This window comes from Fukomys damarensis, unplaced genomic scaffold (genome assembly GCF_012274545.1).
Source record: "Fukomys damarensis isolate Sample0158 unplaced genomic scaffold, DMR_v1.0_HiC HiC_scaffold_39, whole genome shotgun sequence".
Classification (NCBI taxonomy): domain Eukaryota; kingdom Metazoa; phylum Chordata; class Mammalia; order Rodentia; family Bathyergidae; genus Fukomys; species Fukomys damarensis.
The window spans coordinates 52,873,720-52,896,645 of record NW_022900951.1 but is presented as its reverse complement, the minus strand read 5'-3'; the positions used below and the strand labels follow the sequence as shown (position 1 = coordinate 52,896,645).

Genomic DNA, 22,926 nt, shown 5'->3' with positions numbered 1-22,926 from the left:
ATATATTATTACATTTATTTATTTGCATTATATTGAACCATTTTGTTGCTCCCCTGTGATGAAGCCTGCTTGGCCATGATTGTATATATACTTTTTTTATTAAATCAATTTTTTAATGTTTACTCATGAGTTTTGGAAATCCCTATATTTCTTTTTCTTTTTTTATTGGTACTTTGTAGGTATACAATACAGTTACATTCATCATTGGGACCTTGTACCTGTTCAACAATATTCAATGTATTCTTTTTGATGACTTGTTGCATTGTCTTTGCCAGTATCTTGTGAAGGACTTGTACATCTATGTTCATTAAAGAAATTGGCCTGTAGTTCTCTTCTTGGGTTAGGCCCTCATGTAGTTTTGGATGCATGGTAATGGTAGCTTTTAGGAATGTCTTTGTGAATAATTTTTCCCTTTCCCTTTCATTATGGAGTTTGAGGAATATTGGCATTGCCTCTTCCTTGAAGTTCTTATAGAATTCTGTGGTTTATCCATTGAATCCTGGTCTTTTAGTTGCTAATTTATTTTTATTACTGCTTCAGTTTCTTTGCCTATTATAGGACTTATCAGAATTTTTACATCTTTATGGTTCAGGTTTGTTATTTCATATGTATGTAGGAATCTAGGATTCCATCCATTTCTTCTGGATTCTACAATTCATTGGCTAATAGGTTTTTGAAGTAGTTACTAATAATCTTCTGAATATTAGACATTCCCTTTGTTATGTAACCTTTTAAATTTCTAATTGCACTAATTTGCATCTTTTTTTGGTAAGAATGGCAAGTTTTGAGTAATTTTGTTCATTCTTTGGAAGAATCAGCTCTTTGATTCATTGCATTATTTTAGTCTCAATTTCATTAATTTCTGCTCTGATCTTTATAAATTCATTGATTGTTGTACTAGCTTCTGATTTGGATTTTTTTCTTTTCTTATTTTTTTTTTTTGGTTTTTTGAGACAGGGTCTCGCTATGTAGTTGAAACTGACCTGGAACTTACTATGTAGCCCAGGCTGGTCTCTAATTTGCAGTGATCCTCCTGACTCAGCTTCCCAAGTGCTGGGATTATAGGCATGCGCTACCACGCCCTGCTTAGATTTGGATTTTTTTGTAGTTTGATCCCTGGTACAAAAAAAAAAAAAAAAAAAAAAAAAAAAAAAAAAAAAAAAAAAGGCCGGAAAAACTCAGGACCTTGTACTTGTGAGGTGGGCAGTGACACCAATGAGCTAAATCTCCAGCCCCTGATTTTTCTTCGTTTTTAAGAGTTTGAGCTACAGTATTAGGTTATTTATTTGGACTCACTTCATCTCTATTAGAAATGCTTTCATTGAATCTTAAATTCTGGTGCGTTGGGTTGGCAGTGTTGTTTGATTTTAGGAACTGTCTTTATTCCTTGATTTTTACTGTGATCCATGGCATTTTAAATTCCCACTTATGTAGAAATATCTGTGGTTTGTTATGCTTCCGATTTCTAGTTTCATTGTACTATGGTCTGATAGTATGCAGGGTATAATTTTGATTTTTTTTTTGCATCTATATAAGCATTGGTTCTGGGCTAATATATACTCTGTTTTGTAGAAGCCCCATGTGCTGCTTAGAACAATGTGTATTATGTTGTTGTTGGGTGAAACACTCTAGATATGTATTAAGCCCATTTACTCAAATGTTTGGTTCAACTCTATTTTATTGTTTATTTTTTTGTCTAGTTCACCAGTCTGTTTGTGATAGTGGTATATCGAGGTACTCCACTATAATTTTGTTGATGATTATTTGATCTTTTATATACAATGGTGTTTGTTTTATGAAGTTAGTTATTTCTGCTTTCAGTCTATATATGTTTATAATCGTTATTTCTTCCTGTTGAATTGTTTCCTTAACCATTATATAGTGACTTTCTTTGCCTCTTCTGATCAGTTTTGGTTTGAAGTTCACTTTGTCTGAAAATAGGAGAGCTACTCTGCATTTTTCAAGTTTCCATTACATGGAATATTGTTTTCCATCTTTTGGTTTTTAATCCATGAATTTGTTTTGATTTAATGTGTTTCTTTTATACATCATTTTGTTGGGTTTTATTTTTTGTTTTATTCTGCCAATCAGTGTCTTTTGATTGGGGAATTGAGACCATTTATAATAGTTTATTATGGAGAGCTATTGACTTATTTCTGTCATTGCAGTATTTTATGTTGTTGGTCCCTTTTTCCCTTTCTGTTGCTTTCATTGTCTCTTTTTAGGATCTCCTTGAGAATTTTCTGGAGTTTTAGTTTAGTGGTCCTGAATTTCTTAAGCTGCTCTTTGTCATGAAAGGATCTTATTTCTCCATCAATTATGAAAGATAGTTTTACGAGATGTATGGATCTAATTTTGAAGTTGTTTTCTTTGGGGCCTTGAAATGTTTCAAATCCCTGCTGACTTTTATGGTTTGTGTTGAGAAGTCAGCTGTACTTTGGAGGAGTTTACCTTTATAAGTGATTTGTTGCTCTTTCTAAGCTTGTGAGAGTCTCTGTTTTGGAATTCTGGGATTTTGAGTACAATATGTTGTAGAGAATTTCTTTTCTGCTCATGACTATTTGGTGTTTCATGTGCTTCACTTATTTGTATGTTAAATTCTTTCACCATATTCGGAAAAATTTTTGGCATTATTTCTGTACACAGTTGTGTTATTCCATTTGTGTTGTTTTCTGATTTTTCCCTAATTCTAATTAATCTTAGTTTTGTGTCACCTAGCAGCTGTTATATTCATTTTTCATTTATTTTGTTGTTTTTCATGTATCTCAGTAATTTTTTACAGACATCAGCCCTGTCTTCTGATTGTAACCCATTGTCCTCGTATTAGTCACTCATTTCTACCACTTGTCTTCTGAATAGAATTTTTAATCTCCTAGATTTCTGTGTGGTATCTTTTCCTGAACTCTAGTTCTTTTTTAAACTGGTCATGTATTTTTTGTATCATTTTGTTTAGCTCAGCTAGATTTTTATTACTATCTCCTATAAACTTGCTATTGTTTTGTTCATAAAAGCCAGTATCTGTTTGGTTATATCTTCTGTGAGCTTCCCAAGTACCTTATTGAGTTTTTCCTCTTTTATCATTTTGCATAATTCAGCTGTGTGCCTTTTGATTTACTCTCCCTCAATGACCCTCAATGATCAGCTTTTAGGAAGTTCTGAGGTTTGGGAAGAATTTTTTTGCCTGGTCTTCTTGTGTTTTTATTCTGTTTTTGTATGTGCTACAGTTGGTGGGTAGACTCTTGTGGAAACACTTTATTGCTAATATGGAGATCTCTTTAGTTACTAGTGCATTTTTTTTAGGAATGTATTCTGGGAATGGCTAAGTATAAGTTCTTGCCTCTATCACAATATCTATCTACCTTCATTTATATAATTGGGAGGATTCAGTATGTTTGCCCCAGCACCCAGTTCTCTGGGGATAGACTGCAGTATTGTTGATGACACAAAGGCAACCCAGATATTGGTATATAAAGAAAACCAATTAATACCAACAACCAAGCCACCCTGGCAATTGTAAGGAAATCAGCAAAAATAATAGAGCCAAAGACAAACTAGATATTGACATACCATAAGTACCAATAGTGTTCCACCCATAACAATAAAAAGACATGTATAATTATAAACACTAAAACAAACCAAATATTGACATACAATAAATTTCTACTAAGTGCAATAGCTGTATCTTCAATAACAATGAAGAAGTATTCAACAGTAGCAGTCTACAGTTATCCAGATAGCTAAAGATTAATGAAACATAATGATTATGCTAGCATAAATTTTTTGATGAACGAGAGAATGAAACACATAAGATTTGAAAAACTGAGCAGTAAAAAATGAGAAAATAAAGAGATAAAGGGCCCTATTTAGGTGGAAAATGAAATTAATAGAATTAGATAAATGTGTAGTAACAGAAAAGAACAAATGAGAAAAAGAAGATAAAATGAAAAAGTTAAAGTAAAAAAGAGAAAAATAAGAAAAAAAGAGAAAAGGACAAACAGCAACCCCTAACCACAAAAAAAATAAAAGCAATGAAAAAAGATCCAAAACAATTTTCGTTTGTGTTTTTGAATGAGTGGTTTCTTTCTGGAGTCTGCAGTCTTTAAATCCATCAGATATGGATGAATATGTAAGGTCTATTTTGTTTCCAAGCTCATGTTTTTGTATGTGACTGCTGAATCTTGCCTTGTCTTTTCTGCTGGTCATTCTCAATCAGTGTTGCAAGATGTAAAGCTGTAGTTAATCCAGCAACTCCTACTTTCTGTGACCTGTGCACTCCTAGTCATGGTTTTCTCTGCCTATCTTTATGGCCTATGGGTATATAAAGCACTCCCCACCCCTAAGGCTCCTGTGTTTGTTCACCCTAGGCTATAACAACTGTCCAAAGGGGAGATACTTACTTATGTTGGTAGATGGGGAAAGCAATCAGGCCACTGATCTCTGGTAGTGGGGTAAGGGCTCAAGCAGATCTTTGGGCTTAATGTCTCACTTTTAGTCCTAGCCACCTCTGAAAGCCACACATACCATGCCTGGCTTATCAACAATGGATGGTGCCCCCCATCCCCACTACCACCATGCCCTTCCTGGCCTGAGCTTAAACTTCTCAGAAGATTTATGTCTAGCCTATGCCCTCTCTGTGACTCTCTTGTGGCCATCTTTCACCCAGGCACTGTGATAGGATTACACCATAAGCTCTGAAGTGAATTTGTTCAGTAATTAATTATGTGACTCATTCTTACACAAAAAATTAAGTGTTTCCCCAAATGGCTCTTTGTGAACCCCTGTGAAATATGGAAGGCACTGAATTGGATTTTTTCTTCAACTCTATCCTGCTATGTGGAAAGAGTCATTTTCAGAGTAAAACTGCACACTGCTTTTGCAATTTAGTATAGTCTTAGGGTTATCTTGGTGCTAACATTGATGACCAGGTTCATTTTTTCTCCCTGGTGCCCCTGTGTCTAAAGAGACAGCTTCCTCTCTCTGGAACCAGTGTGAGATTTTCATACTGCTTCATTCTTTTCTCTGTATTTTGTTTCAATTCTCCAGCTTCGCCATGATTTCTACTTTTCTTGTGACCTCCCTTCCAATTCCTGGATGTCTACTTTCTTATTTTTCTTTCTCTTCTCCAATTTATTCTTCTGTTTTCCTTTCTTGTCTTGTCGTGTCTTTTCCAATTTGTTATTTTCTAGGTATCTCAATTCTGGGTCCTAGAGAGGCTGTATATCGCCATTGATGTTGTGGGAGAGTTATATCTTTAAAATATTCCTCTAACAAATAATTTAATAATAGACTGAAAAGGTGTGATTAGAAATGGAGAAAAAGTCCACTGAAACAATTAAGTGGAGAAATAATGATTTTTGGGGCCGGGAATTTAGCTCTGTGGTGTTGCTGCCTGCCTTGCAAGTGCAAGGACCCAAGTTCGATTCCCAGTACAAAAAAAGAAAATAATGATTTTTTTGTATGAAATAGCTCATAAGACATTTTTTAAAGACAGAAATAATACCTTTAATTCACTGCTGAAAGTGATGGCTTGGAGAAGTCAGATGGAGAGACTTGTAGGTGATAAAAGATTTCCAACCAATCAAATAGGAAGTTAGTTACAGGAAAAGAAGGGCAGAGAGTGAATTTTGCAGCTTTTGGGATATAGGGTGCTTCCATATATAGGGAACATGACAAGGAGATTGGGTTTGGGGCAAGCCAGGAACAGATTTGGAAAGCAGTTGGTAATGGTTAAAATCTGCATATTCTCAGTCGGCAGGTGGTTAGGTAAGACTGGAGCTCAGGGAAAGGGTTGGGCTGGATCTGGAGCTTGACCATAAAGAATAGGCTATTAAGCAGCCTCTGCCTTAGTGTACTGAATCCTTTATTCTGTCTCCCATTGTATATATTTTTAGGGGCTTTGGGAATATCCTGGGTGAAGTACTATTGCCGATATGAAAAAGAAACTAAAACGCTCACCATGACACCTATGGAACAGAAGCCAGGTGCTAAGCAGGTCAGTGCTTATTTATGCCAGATTTTTTTGAGATGCATTTGCAATTGCATCTTAGAAAAGAACCTCTGTTGAATTGGTATTGAGTAATCAAGCTCAACTGTATTATGTGAAGCCATCACTACATATGTCTCCTATGTTTCTGGCCTCAGTCTGTATTGAGTCAGAAACCACTTAGTTGAGTACATAATTGCTCAGTTAATTCTATAACGCCTTCTGAAATTGCCTGTACTCTTTCAGACTATTTAGTATTACAGTTTGTCACACTATATGAAGAAAATATGCAACAATATGGATGCATTGCTTGTAAGAAGACTCTACTATAGCATTATTTTAAGTTAGGAAATTTAAAAACAACATGAATCAATTTCCAAAATCACCTTTCAAAACGTATATGTCTGTTGCCTAAATTCAGAATAACCCATACTCATAAGCTGTGTAGCACTCAAATATTTTTAAACAGATAATATCTCTTCTGCTGCTCTCCAAATCTCCATCCACTTCCCAAAATGGTAAGAAAAATTTAACACACTGAGAAGGCAATTTACTTTCCTGGAAAAATCTGATGTTTTATATAAATGCCCCCCTTTGTATATCCAAGGTAAATGTTGATCATCAGACAAATTGTTAATAATGTAATAGTGGTTCAATGACTTTTTCCCTTTAACTCTCATACAGTCTCTTAGTGCATGCTTTTAGGTGTTTACAAGCTGTTAGCAACACTTTTAGATTCACTTGTTAGTAATGAAAGTAATACATGAAGACTTAATTTAAGTAGGTTGGGATTTGGAGAAAGATTGGGCAAATTTCTTTTCGTTGTTGTTGCTTTCCTTGGAAGATCTTTCTTATGTGACTCATTCATATAAATTTAGATGGGACTGAGGATTGATGACATGCTATTGAAGATTACTTTTTCTTTGATCTTTAGCTATAGCATTTATCACTGTCTTGAATGTGGGTTGGATATAGGATTAAATTCTAGCAAAATGTATTCAAACAGGATTTCTGGAATCTTTGTCTATACTTCTATCATTGGATTTTACTTGTACATAAGTTCAAAACAGTCCTAATTTTCCAGCCTGCCAATTGCCACAGTGCCTCTAGGCAGGCTTCCAATAAATTCACCTTGAGCAGCAGTACAGAAATTGTTCTAAGTCAATTAGAACTTAGCTGATACATTTGACTGGCAAGTGCTGGTAAGCAGCACTGTACTGCAGTCTTTTTATTTTGCTACACATATTACATTATAAATCCTGGGTATTATAACTGGACTTATAACCAGTAATGTTATTCAGGCCCTTTGTTTCCTCCTCAGATCTGTATATCACTAAGCCCAAGATAGAGTTAGCAGACACCACTTTTATTTCCTTCTAGCAGATAAGAATAAAGCTTCCTTTTAGTTTTTTTTTCTCTTCTTTCATTTGCACTGAGTGGCTGCTTGTAAAATTGTAATAGTGTCAGTATAAGCAGTTTTCATGTGGGATTTCTTATGGAGTGGAATGAGGAACTTGGTTCTCCATTCAGTAGGCAGGAACAGAGAGTGGAAAGGGAGGAGCTGTTTGAATTTCTCCAAACTGGAGTTAAAAATGATTTGTTCTTGTCATTTTTCTGACTCAGTACCTGGTAATATTTTGTATTTCTGAGTTGTAAGTAATATCAATAATGAAGCTAACATTGGACTGTAAAACCTCTATTTCTTGAATGCCAGCTCGATGCCAAGACCTGAGCTAAATACGTTCTGTTGTGTGCTTTGTTTTCTCTCCGAGCAGCACCTTGAACTACATGTCATGCACCCAATTTAAAGACAGAAGAACTGACCATCTTTCTGACACTCACTCTTACTGGTGTCCCGTTAGTGCAGCCTGTCCTCATCTGTGTTGTATGGCTCATTTTACTGATCACCTCTCAAATAGTATTTTAGTAGCTTTTCGTCCCTTCCATGTTAGAAATTGTAGTAAGAACAGTCTCAAGAGATGCGTTTTACATCCTAGTTCTAAGGTCTACTTTCTTTTTTTTTTATTTTAACCTTGGTTCAGTTTCTTCATCAAAGGAGTAGCAAGGATGATTTAGTTCATGAGCATTTCCTGAGCACTCTTTGTTATATGCCAGAGGTACAAGACAATGTTCGTGTTCTTGAAGAGTTCTGTTTTGTGATTCTTGGCATACTCGAGTATTTGGAGTGGGGAACAGAGATGTTTGCTTTCCCCCATTCCAGCTGCCATTTTAATGGAAACATCTTTGCTCAATTTCCTCCTGACTTTTTAAGGATGTTTTCAGAAAGCCTGTTGTGTCCTCCCTACCAGAGGCCTCATGAAATTTTTATTCTGTATACTTAATGCCATTAAGGAAATCCATTTTTCTTAAATTGCCTTAGGTGATGTTCATTGAGCTTTCTGTTTAATCTGTCATGCTAAGGGATGCGTGCTTTCCTTCTCCGAGCATTTTCTCTTGGTGCTAGCCATTGATTCTTGGATCATGGAGAAATCATCTGCCATCTTGTCACAAGTAGCATTTTGATGGACAGAGCTCTCAGTGAGTCTGCACATTGCTCTTGCTGGCTTGGCTTATATGCCTTCCAAGTGATACAAAGGATACTGTGGGAGACAGATGAAGCTTCTGTGCATTTTTTTCAAATTGCATCTTAATCCTTTTCTCATATCAGGGGCCCGTGGACTTAACCCTGAAGTACTGTGTGAGAAGGAAGACAGAGTCTATCGACAAGAGGTTCTGTTTTGATATAGAAACTAATGAAAGGTAAGCTTCACTGCTATGAATTGACAGTGTCCATCCATGCCATATGCTGAGACTCGGTAGGTCTTTTATTTTCCTGTCATCGCTTGTTGTTGAAAATGAGCAAATCTGTGCAAGACTGCATTATCTTGGCTCATTATCCTGCACTTCACAGGGTCCCTGCCAGGCCTGGCACACAGCTGATTTCCCCTGTGCCTCCTGTTGCCATGTTTGCCTCACCAGCCCTGGGCAGGAAGATCTCTCCTAGGATTTAATTTGATGTGACATAAAGTGTGGTGCTGCAAAAAGGACAGGCTAACAAAATTTATTCTTTTAAAATGGTCTTTATTAAAATATAAAAGAACAAATATTTTGGCATACATTTTTGAGGGAAGGCAGATGGGGTAGAGGATGGAGATGCTTTTCTGGAGTTATTTTTACCCTGCAGTGCAAAAATGAAACAGATTTTCCCTATTTAGCAGACATTTATGTGAACTGAAAGTTTCTCCATGCAGATTCTATAGGTATAGCTTGTAAATTTTGAACTTTGTTACCTTGTTTCTGATACTATTTTTTCCAAGGAGAATTTAACCTTAACATATTAAAATTTGGAGCCTATAGCATTATTTTGGAGAAAGGTATGCTTTGTGGATGGGAAGTTGATCTCAAATTTAGTTAATGAATGTGTATCTAGATTTTATTTTAATCTATTATTTGTGTATATTAGGCACGGAGTTAATAGAGTAGAATTTAGGAACATAACCAAATTGTTAGAAAAGAACTCAATGAGTGAACTGTAATATAATATGAGAAAAACCTTAAGAGACAGATCATAAAGAGTAGCCTAACAGATGAAGGCGATTTTCTTATCTGGAAATAACCGCTAGTCTATTTTCCTATTTTAAAAACATGAAAAGTATTATTTGGCACTCAGCATTTTGATTGGTGGATCTATATGTCTTCCTTGTTAAAAATGGATGAATCCAATCCAGATAACTGATAGTGATAATTTTTACCAGCAATCATCAGATTGTCACTCACATTCCCAACAGTGTCATAGCCAGTATAAAGAGGAAATTAACTATTGGGTCTGTCTTCCTTTTATGAACCTATAGTGTCTCTTGTTATGCAGCATCAAAGTGCTTAAAATAGATTAAATTTTTTCTTGTCTAATTCCATTCAGATTCCCTTTTCATTGTAAATTTGCCAGCTACTCACAAATAATATCCCCAACCCCAAGGAGATACAAGTGATTTTGCCCTGAGGTTAGGGGCTAGGACCAATTGATTTTTATTTCTTTTTTTATTATGTTTTTTCAGCTTTAATTGAGTTTATTAGTACATTTTAGGGATACAGTACAGTTACATTCATTGTTGGGATCATGTACCTCTACATGGCAAGTCTTGATTTCTCATTTTTTCCCCTTACCTCTGCCCTCCCTTCACCCCCTCACCAATTGATTTTTATATTTCTTGCACTTTGTGTTCTGCAGGACTTATTATGGGTAGTAAATTAGGCGTTTATTTTAAACAGGTTATTTTTCTTCCCCTAGAATGGTGAGGAAATTTGTGACTAGAACTCAGGAGTTAAAATTTTGACTTATGTGTGATTTTAGTAACCACATATAGTGGCTTGAGAAAAATTCCTTTATTTAATTTTCCAAACCCATTTTATAGGTGAGCAGCCTGAGAACCAAATAAATTTAAATGAATTGCCCAATCCCTCCTCGGCCTTTTGGCTAAGATCAAGCAAGTGTAAATGAATTGCCCAACCAGAGGCACATAGTAAGTGGAGAGATTTAGCTCAAGCCCAGGTCTCTAAAGTCCATGCCCTTTATTATTTTGTTTCTTTGTGTATCATAAACAGAATAAAAGTGGTGTGAATATAATAATGAGCAGTTGTTGAGGCCCTCTGTGCACATGCAACTTTCTGAGGTCTAAGCATCTACTTTTCTAGCTGATCAATCTGATATAAGGAACAGAGGCAGGCTTCCCAGCAGGCACCACACACCTGTATTCATGTTTTGTGGAGCACAGCACAAAAGTTTCTGTGGGCCTCTTCCTCTATTTCAAGAAGAAAGGGTAACACTTTATTTGTTAATGTAGCATTTCTACTAGTATTTTAAGCCACAGGCTCATAGCTCATCAGAGTGTACAGAGCCTTAGGAATAAAAACAACTGCATTAAGCCGAGTACTAGCTGTGTGCCAGGCACAGTTCTCAGCCTCTAAGTTTATAAGTAATTCCCTTTGGTCCTTTTTTCAGTTGCATGAAGTCAGGGCTGCTATTATCCCCATTCACAAGGGAAGATGAGGTAGAGTAAATTTAAGCAACTTTATTACATCACTAATTAAGTGGTAGAGAGAGACTCCAAATCCAGGCATTCAAATCTCCAAGGCTACCCTCTTAACCACTCCACCACAGTGTTGATATGACTAATATGCCTTCAGCACCAGATGAGGAAGTGAGACTTAGGGAAAGGTAAATGATTTGTCTGCGGTCATGGACTAGAACTTAGAATGTTTTCCACTTTTTTATCCTTTCCTTAGCAATATTATTCTTTGAATTTGACTTTCTCTAGAACCCAAGAATCTCTGAATGCTTCCAAAATAGTTGGCTTAGTCTTCCAGCATCCCTTTAAAGTCAAGAGAGGAGTTACATACACTGGCTTTTCAATTTCCCAGTTAAGGAATCTGAGTTATCAAGGAGGTTTCATAGCATATCTTGTCTAGTGTTTGCTTTTATGTCTGTTGTTCATGTGCTTGTTCTCCATTTTTACCTTGGGATTCTGCTGGGTAACTGTCTTTATAAAGATCTCTGGTCTTTCTAGTCCTATAGGTATATACAAAAGGATGAATGTTTCAAAAGAAGCCAAGTGTCTAGAGCCAAGTCTTAGTTTTCAGTTGATTCATCTTAAAGGTCATCTGCCTTTTCATTTAAAGAGTGTCTTATTTTAATGAGGTAAGAGATAGAAGGGCAGGTAGAACACGAATCCTAAATCAGCTTCAAAGGACCTCTTAGACTGTGTGCTCTAGTACTCTGTTGAATAAATGAATGTAGGTCCAGTGACTTATCCAGGGTCTCCAAACTCTCTTGTGATTACTCTAATCATTCTATGGCTCTGAAAGTGGTCTCATTTTATCATAGAAGGAGTGAGAGGAACAGGGTTCTCATATTGAGACAGCTAGCCAGAGGTTGCAAGGAGACCTCATTCTTGCAGTAGTATGATCAAACCCTAATTTCCAGTTTGGTTATGAAGGTCTAAATGACCATAAAGAATATACCTACTTGGGGTTTATTTGGGTGTAGATAGTGTCTTAGTCCATTTGTGCTACTATAACAAAATGCATGAGAAAGGGCCATACATTAAGAAACAACAAAATTTACTTTTCACAGTTCTAAAGGTTAAAAACCAAGATCAAGTGAGGTGAGGGCACAATCTCTACTTCCAACACTGTACCTTGTTGCTACTTTGTTTTCACTTGGCAGGAGTGGAAGAGGACAAATACACTTTTTCAAGCCTTTTAAAAATCCTTCATCTCCTCCTAGAGTGCTCTACCCTCATGATAGTCACTTCCTAAAGGCCCCAGTTCTTAATGTTACCACAATGGTGTTTATCTTTCTGTCAGTACATGAATTTAGGGGGTCAGTCAGACCACAGCAGGTAACCTGCAATCAAATAGAACACAACTCAGTTTGAAGCCATCTGCCATACAGAAGAGGCCTTATTGCATAGTGGGTTAGATTATGGCTGTTGGATTTCACTTTCTGGATTTAAATCCTTTGTGTGCTACTTACCTGCTATGTTACCTTGGGTAACTTCTCCATGCTTCAGTTTTCCCTTTTTGGAAATGGAGATAATTGCAGTAGTAATTGTTTCATAGGCTTGTTGGATGGATTAAATGAGTTGATACATGTGAAAACAGTGAGAACAGAACCTGGCGAGCATTGGCTAAACATTAGCTGTTGTTATTAATCATTACCTTGTTTGTTTTCCAAAAGACCTCCTCCTTGTGGCTTAGCCAGTCTGCATGTTGCTGTATTCTTTCCAACTGGAAATGTTTCCTGGACATCCTAGGTGGTAGAAGCAGAGCCATTTTCTTAACAGGTGAATGTGTCTATGATGTACATACTCACCCCTGGACCAAGAGCCTGGACTAAGTGGCTGGCTTCCAATGAGATGAAGGTAGAGAGAGCCTCAGTTTGGCTGTAGCATAACAGGGCCAATTTTATGTGAGCATTATGGTAAGGTGTCTTTAAGAGCCACCTTCCTGTTTCTTGCCTGACCTTGATATCTGACAACAACATACCACCTGCCCTAGGGTCCACAAAGTTCCTCATCTCTACAAATTTCCCCTTACTCTTCTGGTTCAAAGAGAGTCTTGAAAACTTATAATTTTGTAGGCTGGTGACTGCTCAGTTGGTCACCTCCCAGGGAAGATAGGGACCCTAGAATTTAAGACTCCATTATCGTGGGTGAATTCTGTTTTCAATTTGTAAGTTTTTTCTTCAGGCCCGGAACCATCACTCTGCAGGCTCTTTCAGAAGCTAACAGAAGGCTATGGATGGAAGCCATGGATGGGAAGGAACCTGTAAGTTACCTTAGCCACTGGGGAGATCTCAGTAGCATAGGCCAGTGTATGACTGCCCTCTACTGGTCTTTGTGAGTCTAACACAATTAGATGGTCATACTTTCAATTTAAAACGTTAGAACTGGAAGGATTCGTGGCTTCCACCTCTCTTGTTTAACATGTTCCTCTCAGCTTGAACCACTGGTAGTATGTGCATGACAGTCCCCATTGGGCATCTTGTACTACTGGTGGTACAAACAAATTTAATCACTTTTATTGGTCTTTTTACTAATAAAATTAATAAAAAGCCACCTGATGGAAGAGAGGTGTGCATGTACCACTAGGGGTTCAAATACCCCAGCAATGTGACATACAAATTACAACCCATCACAAATGTGTTAAAATTAATTTCCCAGTTGCTCTGAGAATATTTGCTGGTGGTGCTCGTGGCTGCAGTGTTTACTGAGATAACTCATGGATTATAGTCCTAACTTTACCTCTAACGTTTGCCACAAAATATCTTGCTTTTACTATTTTTTGAATCATTCTAATATATCACTAGTCTTTGGAAACAAAAGACACCATTCTGTTTATAGCATTGTGTTTTTAGTAGTAGTATTTTCACTTACAAAATACAGTAATTTTCTATTTCTAAAAAATAAATGAATGTGGGCTGCAAGCTGTACTTCTTTCCCTTCTAAACAAGACATAGGTCTTAATAAGTAAGGCAATTTGAGTTCCAGAGAGGGCAAGGGATTTTTTTCTATGATCACCTTCTCTGTTCCAGTGTTTGACTGTAGCTTTAGGCTTTTCTCAGTTTATAAAATTAGTATGTGTTCTTACCGAAGGATGGAAACTAATTGTCCTGATTAAATAAACATTTATTAAGATTTTATTCAAAATCTTCTTCCTCCTCTTCCTCTTCCTCCCCATCTTCCCCCTCCCCCTTATCTTCCTCCTCCTTCTCCTCCCTCCTCATCATCCTCCCTTCCCTTTAGCCTCAATCAGTTTATTTTTTTGGAGTTAAGCTGGTGGAGGAGATGGAGTTTCCATTCTGTATCCCAGGATACTCCACTTAGAATATTTTAGGCAAGTGGACAAGTAATCCCTTAAAAGGGTTAGTGATTATCCTTAACAGACTAATATGAACAGTCACAATTCATTGAAAAGGAGTCTCTTCAGTATGTTTCTACAAGCTTCCTATTAGTGGCATATGAAATAATATTAGCTTCCTTGTGTTGGAATTGCAAAAGCCTAGATTCGAGTCCTGGTTCTGTCATTAAAGTGCTTCTGATGATAAGCCTGGCTTTGACATTAAACCTCCTAAAAACCTGATGCCTGGCTTTTGTATGCTGGTGATATTTCTCTAGGAGGATGCAAGGAGGTGCCACGAGGCATTTAATTCTTGCTTCCCTGTCCTGCAGTTGCTTTCCCTGTAGGTCTTAATACATCAAAGGATATAGATGGCTCTTTGTGGAGAGTGATGTTAGAATATGGGCCCACTGAATATGGAACTTCACCAGCTTGATCATGGTAGACTTTTCACAAGACTCCTGTTCATAAAGGCATCACCAAAGGCTGGCTAGTGTGGAAACTCCCATTGAAGTACCCATGGGTATACACCCATATATAGAAAATATTATTTTAAAAGAGGCTGTTAAATCAGACTCTAACAGATGGCATATAGTGGGCTTTTCTTCCTGCAGCCTCACATTGCTAATGTTGTTGTTTTACTATACACTCCCACACACTGGTCTTATATACCATGTGCGTGCTTTTGATTAGAATATCCAAAGAAGATTGGGTCTTCAAAAAATATCTCTTGCAACCCTGATTATCTTATCAGTAGAAAATTTGAAATATAGAAAATGAAGAGGGTATGCCTAGTGAAACAGAGGCACAGCCAAGATGGGATTTCAGGAGTCTCCTTTTTGGTCTCAATTACAGCTATCATAATGCTTACTTCAGAACAACATAGAGAAATCTTGATAAATACAAGGTTCTCTTTCACATGGACTCTTGCCTTTCCAAGGAGAAGCATCCATTATCTAGTATTTAGGAAGGGAGATTGTTGTTGAAAACATTTAAAGTTTACCATTTGTGCCCATTACCCTGGTGTCCATGAAAAAGTCATTTATCCCTTACCCATGTTTTCTTGTTCCATCATAAAAATGGTCTAAGTATTATATAAGTAAATGTCTAAGATAAATTGGGCACATTTTCTACTTCCATGAACTGAATGAAATCCAATGCAGTTTTCAGGGATCATGAAAGTGTTTTATAGGGATGTGAGCAAAGATGATTCTGTTTAGACCAGTTTTCCTTCTGATGGCCCTAGAGCAGTGGTGGCAAACCTACGGTATGTGTGTTATTTGTTTTCTTCTCAGACAAAAGATGTTAATGTATGAGTTATTTCTAAACTAAAACCTCAGTATCCAGGTTTAGTTGCAGTGTTGGCACTTTGCGATAAACAAGTGGGTTTTGGGTTGCAGTTTGGGCACTCATCTCTAAAAGTTTCATCGTCACTGCCCTGGAGTATCTAATGATATTGCTGGGATAGCTTGAGAAAGAGATTTAATACTATTTGCCCTCCATACCCATACTGATTCACAATGGCCATGGCACATTCTGTTTCTCTTCTTTTTGTAGATATACCACAGCCCCATAACAAAACAGGAAGAAAGTAAGTCACTCAAATTTCTGCTGTATTGGCATAATCTGTGGGCTATCCCAGTCATGGTTAATGCTATCATTAATGATATGCACTATTAATGTGTGACTGTATATGGAAAATTCTGTGTGAAATGAAATTCAACCTTGTTTTTTAAATTATCTGTTCATTGAACTATGGAAGTCACATTTTATCTTGTGATGATGATACAGATAAACACATTATGTCCTTCTTCTAGACATATAACAGAAATTGTGTGCATGTGCAGGCTAACATTTCACTTTGATATTGCTCATGCTTAAAGCACATATAAATACAAAGGGCTAAATAAAGGTAATTTGTGTCATAAGAGTTAAAACTCTAAATTTCCTCTGAATAAAAGGATCTTTCTATGTAAGGGTGATTGGCAATAAGCAGTTAACCCCTCATTAAGCAGTTAACCCCTCATTCCATCATAGTAGTTCCTTGGCATGGTCATTAACTATTTGGTAGGTGACACTTGTTGCAATATAATCTAACTGTGCTTTTCTTTGCTTGAAACAGTGGAGCTGAATGAAGTGGGTTTCAAGTTTGTTAGGAAGTGCATTAATATCATTGAGACCAAAGGTAAGATCTGAACCCCAGCCTTGTCATTGTTTGAATCTGGTCACTCCAGTTTGGTCTGGGGCAATTTCACTAAGGGAGCAATGATATGTATTGGTCAGTACCCATCTTTACAGTGATGATTATCTATAAACCTTGTGCAGTGAACACAATTTGTAAAATTTTAGCAAATTCTAAACCAGTATCTAAACATACTTGGATAATTTATGGTTCCTTCCTTTTAAAGAGATAATGTTGAGTGTTTTATAAATTAGTCCAAACTGGTATGTGGTGCTCCTCTAGCATTGTCATGATGGTTCTGCCCTAAGCAGTGTTCAATTTCTGCCACAATATGTATTGTTTTAAAAACTGACGAGTACAAAGGTAAACTCAAGTGTGTATAGAATCAACCTGCTTCCTGGTTCAAGGTACTCTGAGGGTATTTAGAATATGGGTGGGCTTACTGTATAGACCAAGCTTCTTTTTTTCATTGAAAAATACATTTCAGCCTTTCTGGGTGCAGGAAATGACCTTTTCCTTTTACAGCTACTATGTTCTGGCCCTCTCCACCTCTATCATTGCTTGGAAACAACTTAAGAGTTGTTTTTTTCTCTTTTTGCAATTAAACCCTAACTCCTTTTCAACGTGGCCACATACTTCTCAGTTATGTGCTGCCACCCACCAAATGACATGCTTCTGGTTACCATAGAATATGTTCTCTTCTGTTCAGATTGACAGGGCTTGGTACAATCTAAATAAAAGCATGATTGTTTACAGGGAAATGCTTTAGTAGTGTTCCTCTGTCATGGAGGAGGGCTGGAGAACTTGAAGAGACTATGGAGTCCCCTTCCTGGCTTTACTGGCTCCTCTGTACAAGCACTTCCCTCTTCTACCCTGGGAGAGTTGAAAATTCTAGCTATGTAAACAAAACTGACTTTGATTTTCTTTTCCTAGGGATCAAGACAGAAGGGTTATACCGCACTGTGGGTAGCAATATTCAAGTTCAGAAGCTACTGAATGCCTTTTTTGGTAACGATTTTAATTTCATCATTCTTTTTTTTTTCTTTTGGTACCAGGTTTTGAACTCAGGACCATTCATGGGCACTACTGAGTTAAATCCCCGGCCCTATTTCATCATTCTTATTGGGAGTATTTTATGTGTTAAAAAAAAATGTGACTGGGAGATAAAGGAGACATTGCTAAGGAAGGCTGTAGAGTATTTTCCTTTTTTTGAGCCATGGTCTAGTTCTATTTCCCATGTGCCATTTCTGCAGCACACATACTAAAATAATGTCTGTTGCCCACGCTGATCTCCAATTCCTGAACTCAAGCAGTTCTTCTGCCTCAGCCTCGCATATAGGTAGTGCTTATAGGCAGGTGCTACCACACTTATAGCATATTTTTAAAATGTTTTTGAAAGTTAAATGTACACATATTTTGCCCACCCTGAGTGAGGAACAATTTTACCTTGAAGAAACGGCTGTTATCTCTCCTTTCACTTTTCCATGTCCCAACAATTTCCTCATTTTTCTAACATCTTACACTATTCCTAGTTGGTGCCTCTTTCTGGATCCTTTTCTTCCTATCTTTGCAATCATGTCTAGTTGTTTCCCAGAGTCCTATCTTTGTTCCCCTTTACTTCTTTTTTTCCATATTTTTCTTTTTTTTTCTGGTTATGAGTCACATTTTCCGTGTGATATATGTCTAGTTATCTTTTTGGATGCTGAATGACTTGAGTGTTTTGATTTTGTTAACTTTAAAAGGGCATTGAATTTTGTTGGTAGGCAGTTATTTGAGGGTCAGCTCAATCAATTCAAGGCTTCTTCATAAGCTTTGAGAGGCCAAAGTATTTACTGGCTAGCTTAAACCTGCTAGTAAGGCCTTACCTCTCTTCTTTTCTCTTTCTTACTAATTAGAACACAGATATATCCCAGCTCTGTGCATTTTGGGAATCTTCTGCCTTAAAGTTTTCTGGTGGTGTTTGGCTAGGCTGTGGAGTTTCACTCTAGGCTTATTAACTCATACCTTTGTGTTCAGTGACTGATTCAAGGATACCCATAGGGAGGTTTTTGTGAATTCTTTCTCTACATAGCTCTTCTCTGGTACTATGCCCTGGAAATTCTAGCTGTATCAGCCTCCCAGAACTTTGAACTTTGTTTCTTCAACTGAGTAATACATGTGTATGCTTTTAGGTAACAGGTGTGGCCACCATACAGTTTGTTTGTCTTTTCCTAGAGTAATAGTCCTGTGCTATCCATTGTTTAACAAAAGTAAAGAGTGGCTTCATGTATATTACCTGATGTTCTAATTGTTACAGCAGGAGGGCAAGTTTGGTACCATTTAGTCCACCATAGCTGGGAGTATAGTGTAAGTTGCTCTGTATGTTTTCGTGTGCTGACAACTCACTAAAATCTCCATTGCAGGTATCATTTCATTAGCTCTAAACTGATGCTTGTAGTTGCCCATTGTACCTATGCTTCTCAATCCTATCTTGCATGTAGCATACATCAGAGGGATCCTATCTGTATAACATACTGTAAAAAAACATAACTCAGAACATCATTATAAGAATCTCTGCACAAAATCTCTCTACACAGCTATTCTGCAGATACCTACATTTGACATAAATATGACTAAAACTCATTTTTTTCCTCTCTGTAAGCCTGCTTTTCCTTGTTTTGAGAGTGGTGGTGAAGTATCTGGTAAACTCAGTTTTTACAAAGAGTTAGCAAACAAATGGAATGGGGAAAGATGCAGTTTGACTAAAGCACATATTTTTTGGTCTTTTTTTGTGATGCATGGCTTATCATCAACAATCCTATTACCATTTGAATATGCTGCAGACCCAGCGATAACAGGTGTATTGATTTTGTGTTACAGATTATACCATTAGTACCTCAAAAATTTAAGTTGCCTTATTCTTGGCCAGTTTATAACTCATCTCATTAGGTAAAAAGACTTTTTAAAATATGTAAAATAACTAACAGCATGGCCCAAGATATTCAGGCTCTCAAAAATGAGTGAACAAAGGTCTTCTGTTTAGAATTCTTTTCCACTATCACCACTTTCTTCTACTTGTTATATAATAAGCTCACAAATGCCACATCAAGCATCCTGTTGATTCTCTTGTGGAATTTAATAGGACTGAAATTGTTCCCTCAAATTACACATGGCAGTGCAATTTGATTCAAATATGAAAAAAAAATAGCAGGGTTGTCTTATGTCATCTATTCAATGCTTTCCTCCAAATATGAATGCTCAGGAATATGTAAAACATTTTCTAGGGAGGTCTGACTATGAATATTTATAGACATATTAAAAAGTGTTAATTTCCTTATTTATGTATAAAGCCAGATCCCTGCCTCAAATCTAGGAAATCCTAGATCTGGTGATGACCATCATTCATTTTATCTTTTGTTCAGAAAATATTTGCGTGCTTACCAGTGAGCAGGCATTATGGTTTGGGCTGTGGATTAAGCAGCGGACACACTACTACTTCCCACCATTGCGGGGCTTATGTTATACCAAGAAGTTGTCTCAGCTAGCTTAAAATATCTAATTATAATTTCCTTCCTTCTAAATTTCCTTCCTTTTGTGTCATCTTGGACTTGCACTGGGATCCTCAAAGTGCTCTTTCTTCTTTTCACCCTTTCATAATCTATTCCTTCCTTAATAGCGGCTTGCTACCTTGGTTGCATGTGGACCCACCATGATTTATTCAGGATCAAGAACATTCACTTTCTGTTATATGTGTACTTTTCCTTCCTCTCTTCTTTCCTTATGTCTCATGTTCTGTGCCAGTCAAATAGACACTTCTAGATACTTTTTAAAAAACCCAAACAACCCAAAGACTTCTGTCCTTATTGATAACTCTTCTAACATGTAAACTGTGAACTTCTATTTTTTACTAAAGCCTTCTCTTTTCCCCCTACCTGAAAATCAGTCTGTTGCATAATAAAATGCAGACTACAAAGTCAAAGAGGACACATGGCAAATGATAACTGTTTTTCAGCAGTCTTTTGGTCAGTCCCATTCCTTGCCTACCTCAGATATTTGCACATTACTCTGTTTTCATAGATGCTACAGACTGTGATGGGGGAGCCTTCCCTTGTGCTGAGTCCATTGTAAGCCACTTTGGGCACAGAGAAGCTAATCTGATATTCTCAGGGACAGTTTGATATGTAATTTAAGAATTTTTCTTCTTCATTATTACTGGTCCATAGCTATCTCATTAATGAAAATGCCTGCCATTGTCATTATACACTCAACCATCCTGCTGTACTCTAGAAACTTTAATATTTCATACTAGCTGGAGCAAAGGAGTCAGATGGGAAATAAATAGCAAGGAGATCAGATATATTTACAGGGCTCTTTCAGAAAGTTGATCCTGACTGGGAAAATACACACAGAAAAAAAATTGTTCCCGTAGTACTGTTATCATGACAGAGGCCTATGAGATAAGCAGAGAGGATTTGTCATAGTGATAGAAATAACAAATTATTGCTAAGATATTCATGTCTTACTTTCATTTCCTGTCTAGGTATATAAGATTGTCATTTTAACTTACTTCATAATATTAGAAAATATATATATACCTTTCAGAAACCAAATGGAATGCCTAATATAACCATATATAACAAATTAGGAATGTATACACTGAAAATGTAGACTTTTTTCTCTTTCTGTAATGAATGTGAATCACTTAATTTAATATCTGAAGAGAACTTTAACATTTAACTGATACATACTCTATCTGGAAAAATAGGTAATGTATTAAACAGAAATATGTTCAAATTATATGAGTTCTTTGAAGGAGAAATGCAAAGTTTCCTAGCAAATAAAGCTAAAAGATACCACATTCTATGTCAGGAGCTGCAGAAATTGAACTCTGTGCATTAATATTTAAAGGGACTTCTGTATAGTGGAATCTTTATCTTTTCATACATATCAAAAAAATTTACTCCTAAATCCAGATCTCCATATGTGTGTGTGTGTTTGCATCTATATGTTAGCATCTTATATTTCATAAATAAATATATACATTCAATATATTAACCACAGCTATCTCTACTGTTCTAATACAATCATTATTTACATGTCATATTTGTTTTGAATTAGTAGTATGAAAGACTAATTTATCAATAGATATTTAATGTTGCTATTTAAAAATTATTTCTGCTTGGAAAGACTTTAAGAAACTCTTAGAAATAAAGTTTGTAATGTGAACATTTGTTCCTTTTCTAATGTTTTCTTATGACCTAAATAACTGATACCAAATTCATCTTAGGTTCCCAGCTGACATACTGCTCTTTCCTGGTACAGTATTTGCCAATATGTAAAAGGTAGGATGGGAATTTGTGCCTCAGAGATGTTATGATTTACAAAAAATAAATTGTTTCATTGCCATAATGTGGCAATTGCAATACTCCATCTGCTCCCTGTGTGGGTTTCTGATTTGGTAAAAGTCTGTCAGTTGTCTCACTGTGAATAAGTACCCAGGGAATTGTTTGTATTAGTTTTTTATTGGTGCTATAACAAATTAGCACAAAGTTAGTGACCTAAAACAATACAAATGCATTCTTTTCAGTTTAGTGGTCACAAGACTTAAACCAGTCTTAGGGAGCTAGAAGTGAAATGTCAGCCACGCTACATTCTTCCTGAAGAAGGGACTATGTTCTCTTGTTCTCTTGCCTTTTGCAGCTTTGGGAGGATGTCTGCTTTTCCTGGATTCTTGTCCCCCTATGGCAAACATTAGACTGAGTCCTTTTCCTGTTTCCCTCTCTTTCACTCTCCCTCTTCTGCATTGCTCTCCCACTTTAACGAGGGATTTGTGATTTCATTGAATCCATCAGGATAGTCAGAATAATCTTTCTATCTCAACACCAACTGATTAACAACTTCAGTCCCGCTTGCAACCTTAATTCCACAGTCCCACATGCAACCTTAATTCCATTTATAACCATAGTTCGCCTTTGCCATGTGATCCAACATACAAGTTTATGGGTTATGATGCAGACATCTTTAGAGGCTTAGCAGTCTATCTAACACATATATCAATCTATTCACAGTTTTGAGAAACTCTTTTAATGGATCTTGAAGTCATTTTTGGTTCTACCCTTTTGGGATCCATCAATAAGCACAGGGCATCTTAATTATTAACACATAACTGTTGTCATGTTCTTATTGATTTTCTCAAGAGGAGTAGAAATCATTTCCTTTTGATAGTGGATGACATTTTCTTTTTTATCATCTGTTAATAGATTTAATGTTTGTATCTCTACCCTTCCCAAAATTTATGTGTTGAAACCTATTCCCATCGTTGTTATGGTGTTAGGCGGTGGGCCCCTTGGGAGGTGTTATGATTTATATCTAAATGTGCAGAGGA

The 22,926-nt window shown here is 36.6% G+C and overlaps 1 protein-coding gene across 4 annotated transcripts in view; it reads left to right on the top strand.

Annotated features, from left to right (window-relative positions):
- Ophn1 (oligophrenin 1) overlaps window positions 1–22,926 on the top strand; it is a 418,396-nt gene that overhangs the window by 232,262 nt on the left and 163,208 nt on the right. For 3 of the 4 annotated variants that reach the window (XM_010632184.3, XM_010632183.3, XM_010632182.3), the window contains 6 exons: window positions 5,892–5,992; window positions 8,652–8,743; window positions 13,219–13,309; window positions 15,938–15,971; window positions 16,503–16,565; window positions 17,496–17,570. In XM_010632184.3, coding sequence (XP_010630486.1) covers window positions 5,892–5,992; window positions 8,652–8,743; window positions 13,219–13,309; window positions 15,938–15,971; window positions 16,503–16,565; window positions 17,496–17,570 — 456 coding nt within the window. The remainder of the gene's footprint in view (window positions 1–5,891; window positions 5,993–8,651; window positions 8,744–13,218; window positions 13,310–15,937; window positions 15,972–16,502; window positions 16,566–17,495; window positions 17,571–22,926) is intronic. The other variant, XM_033760228.1, reaches the window with a different exon arrangement.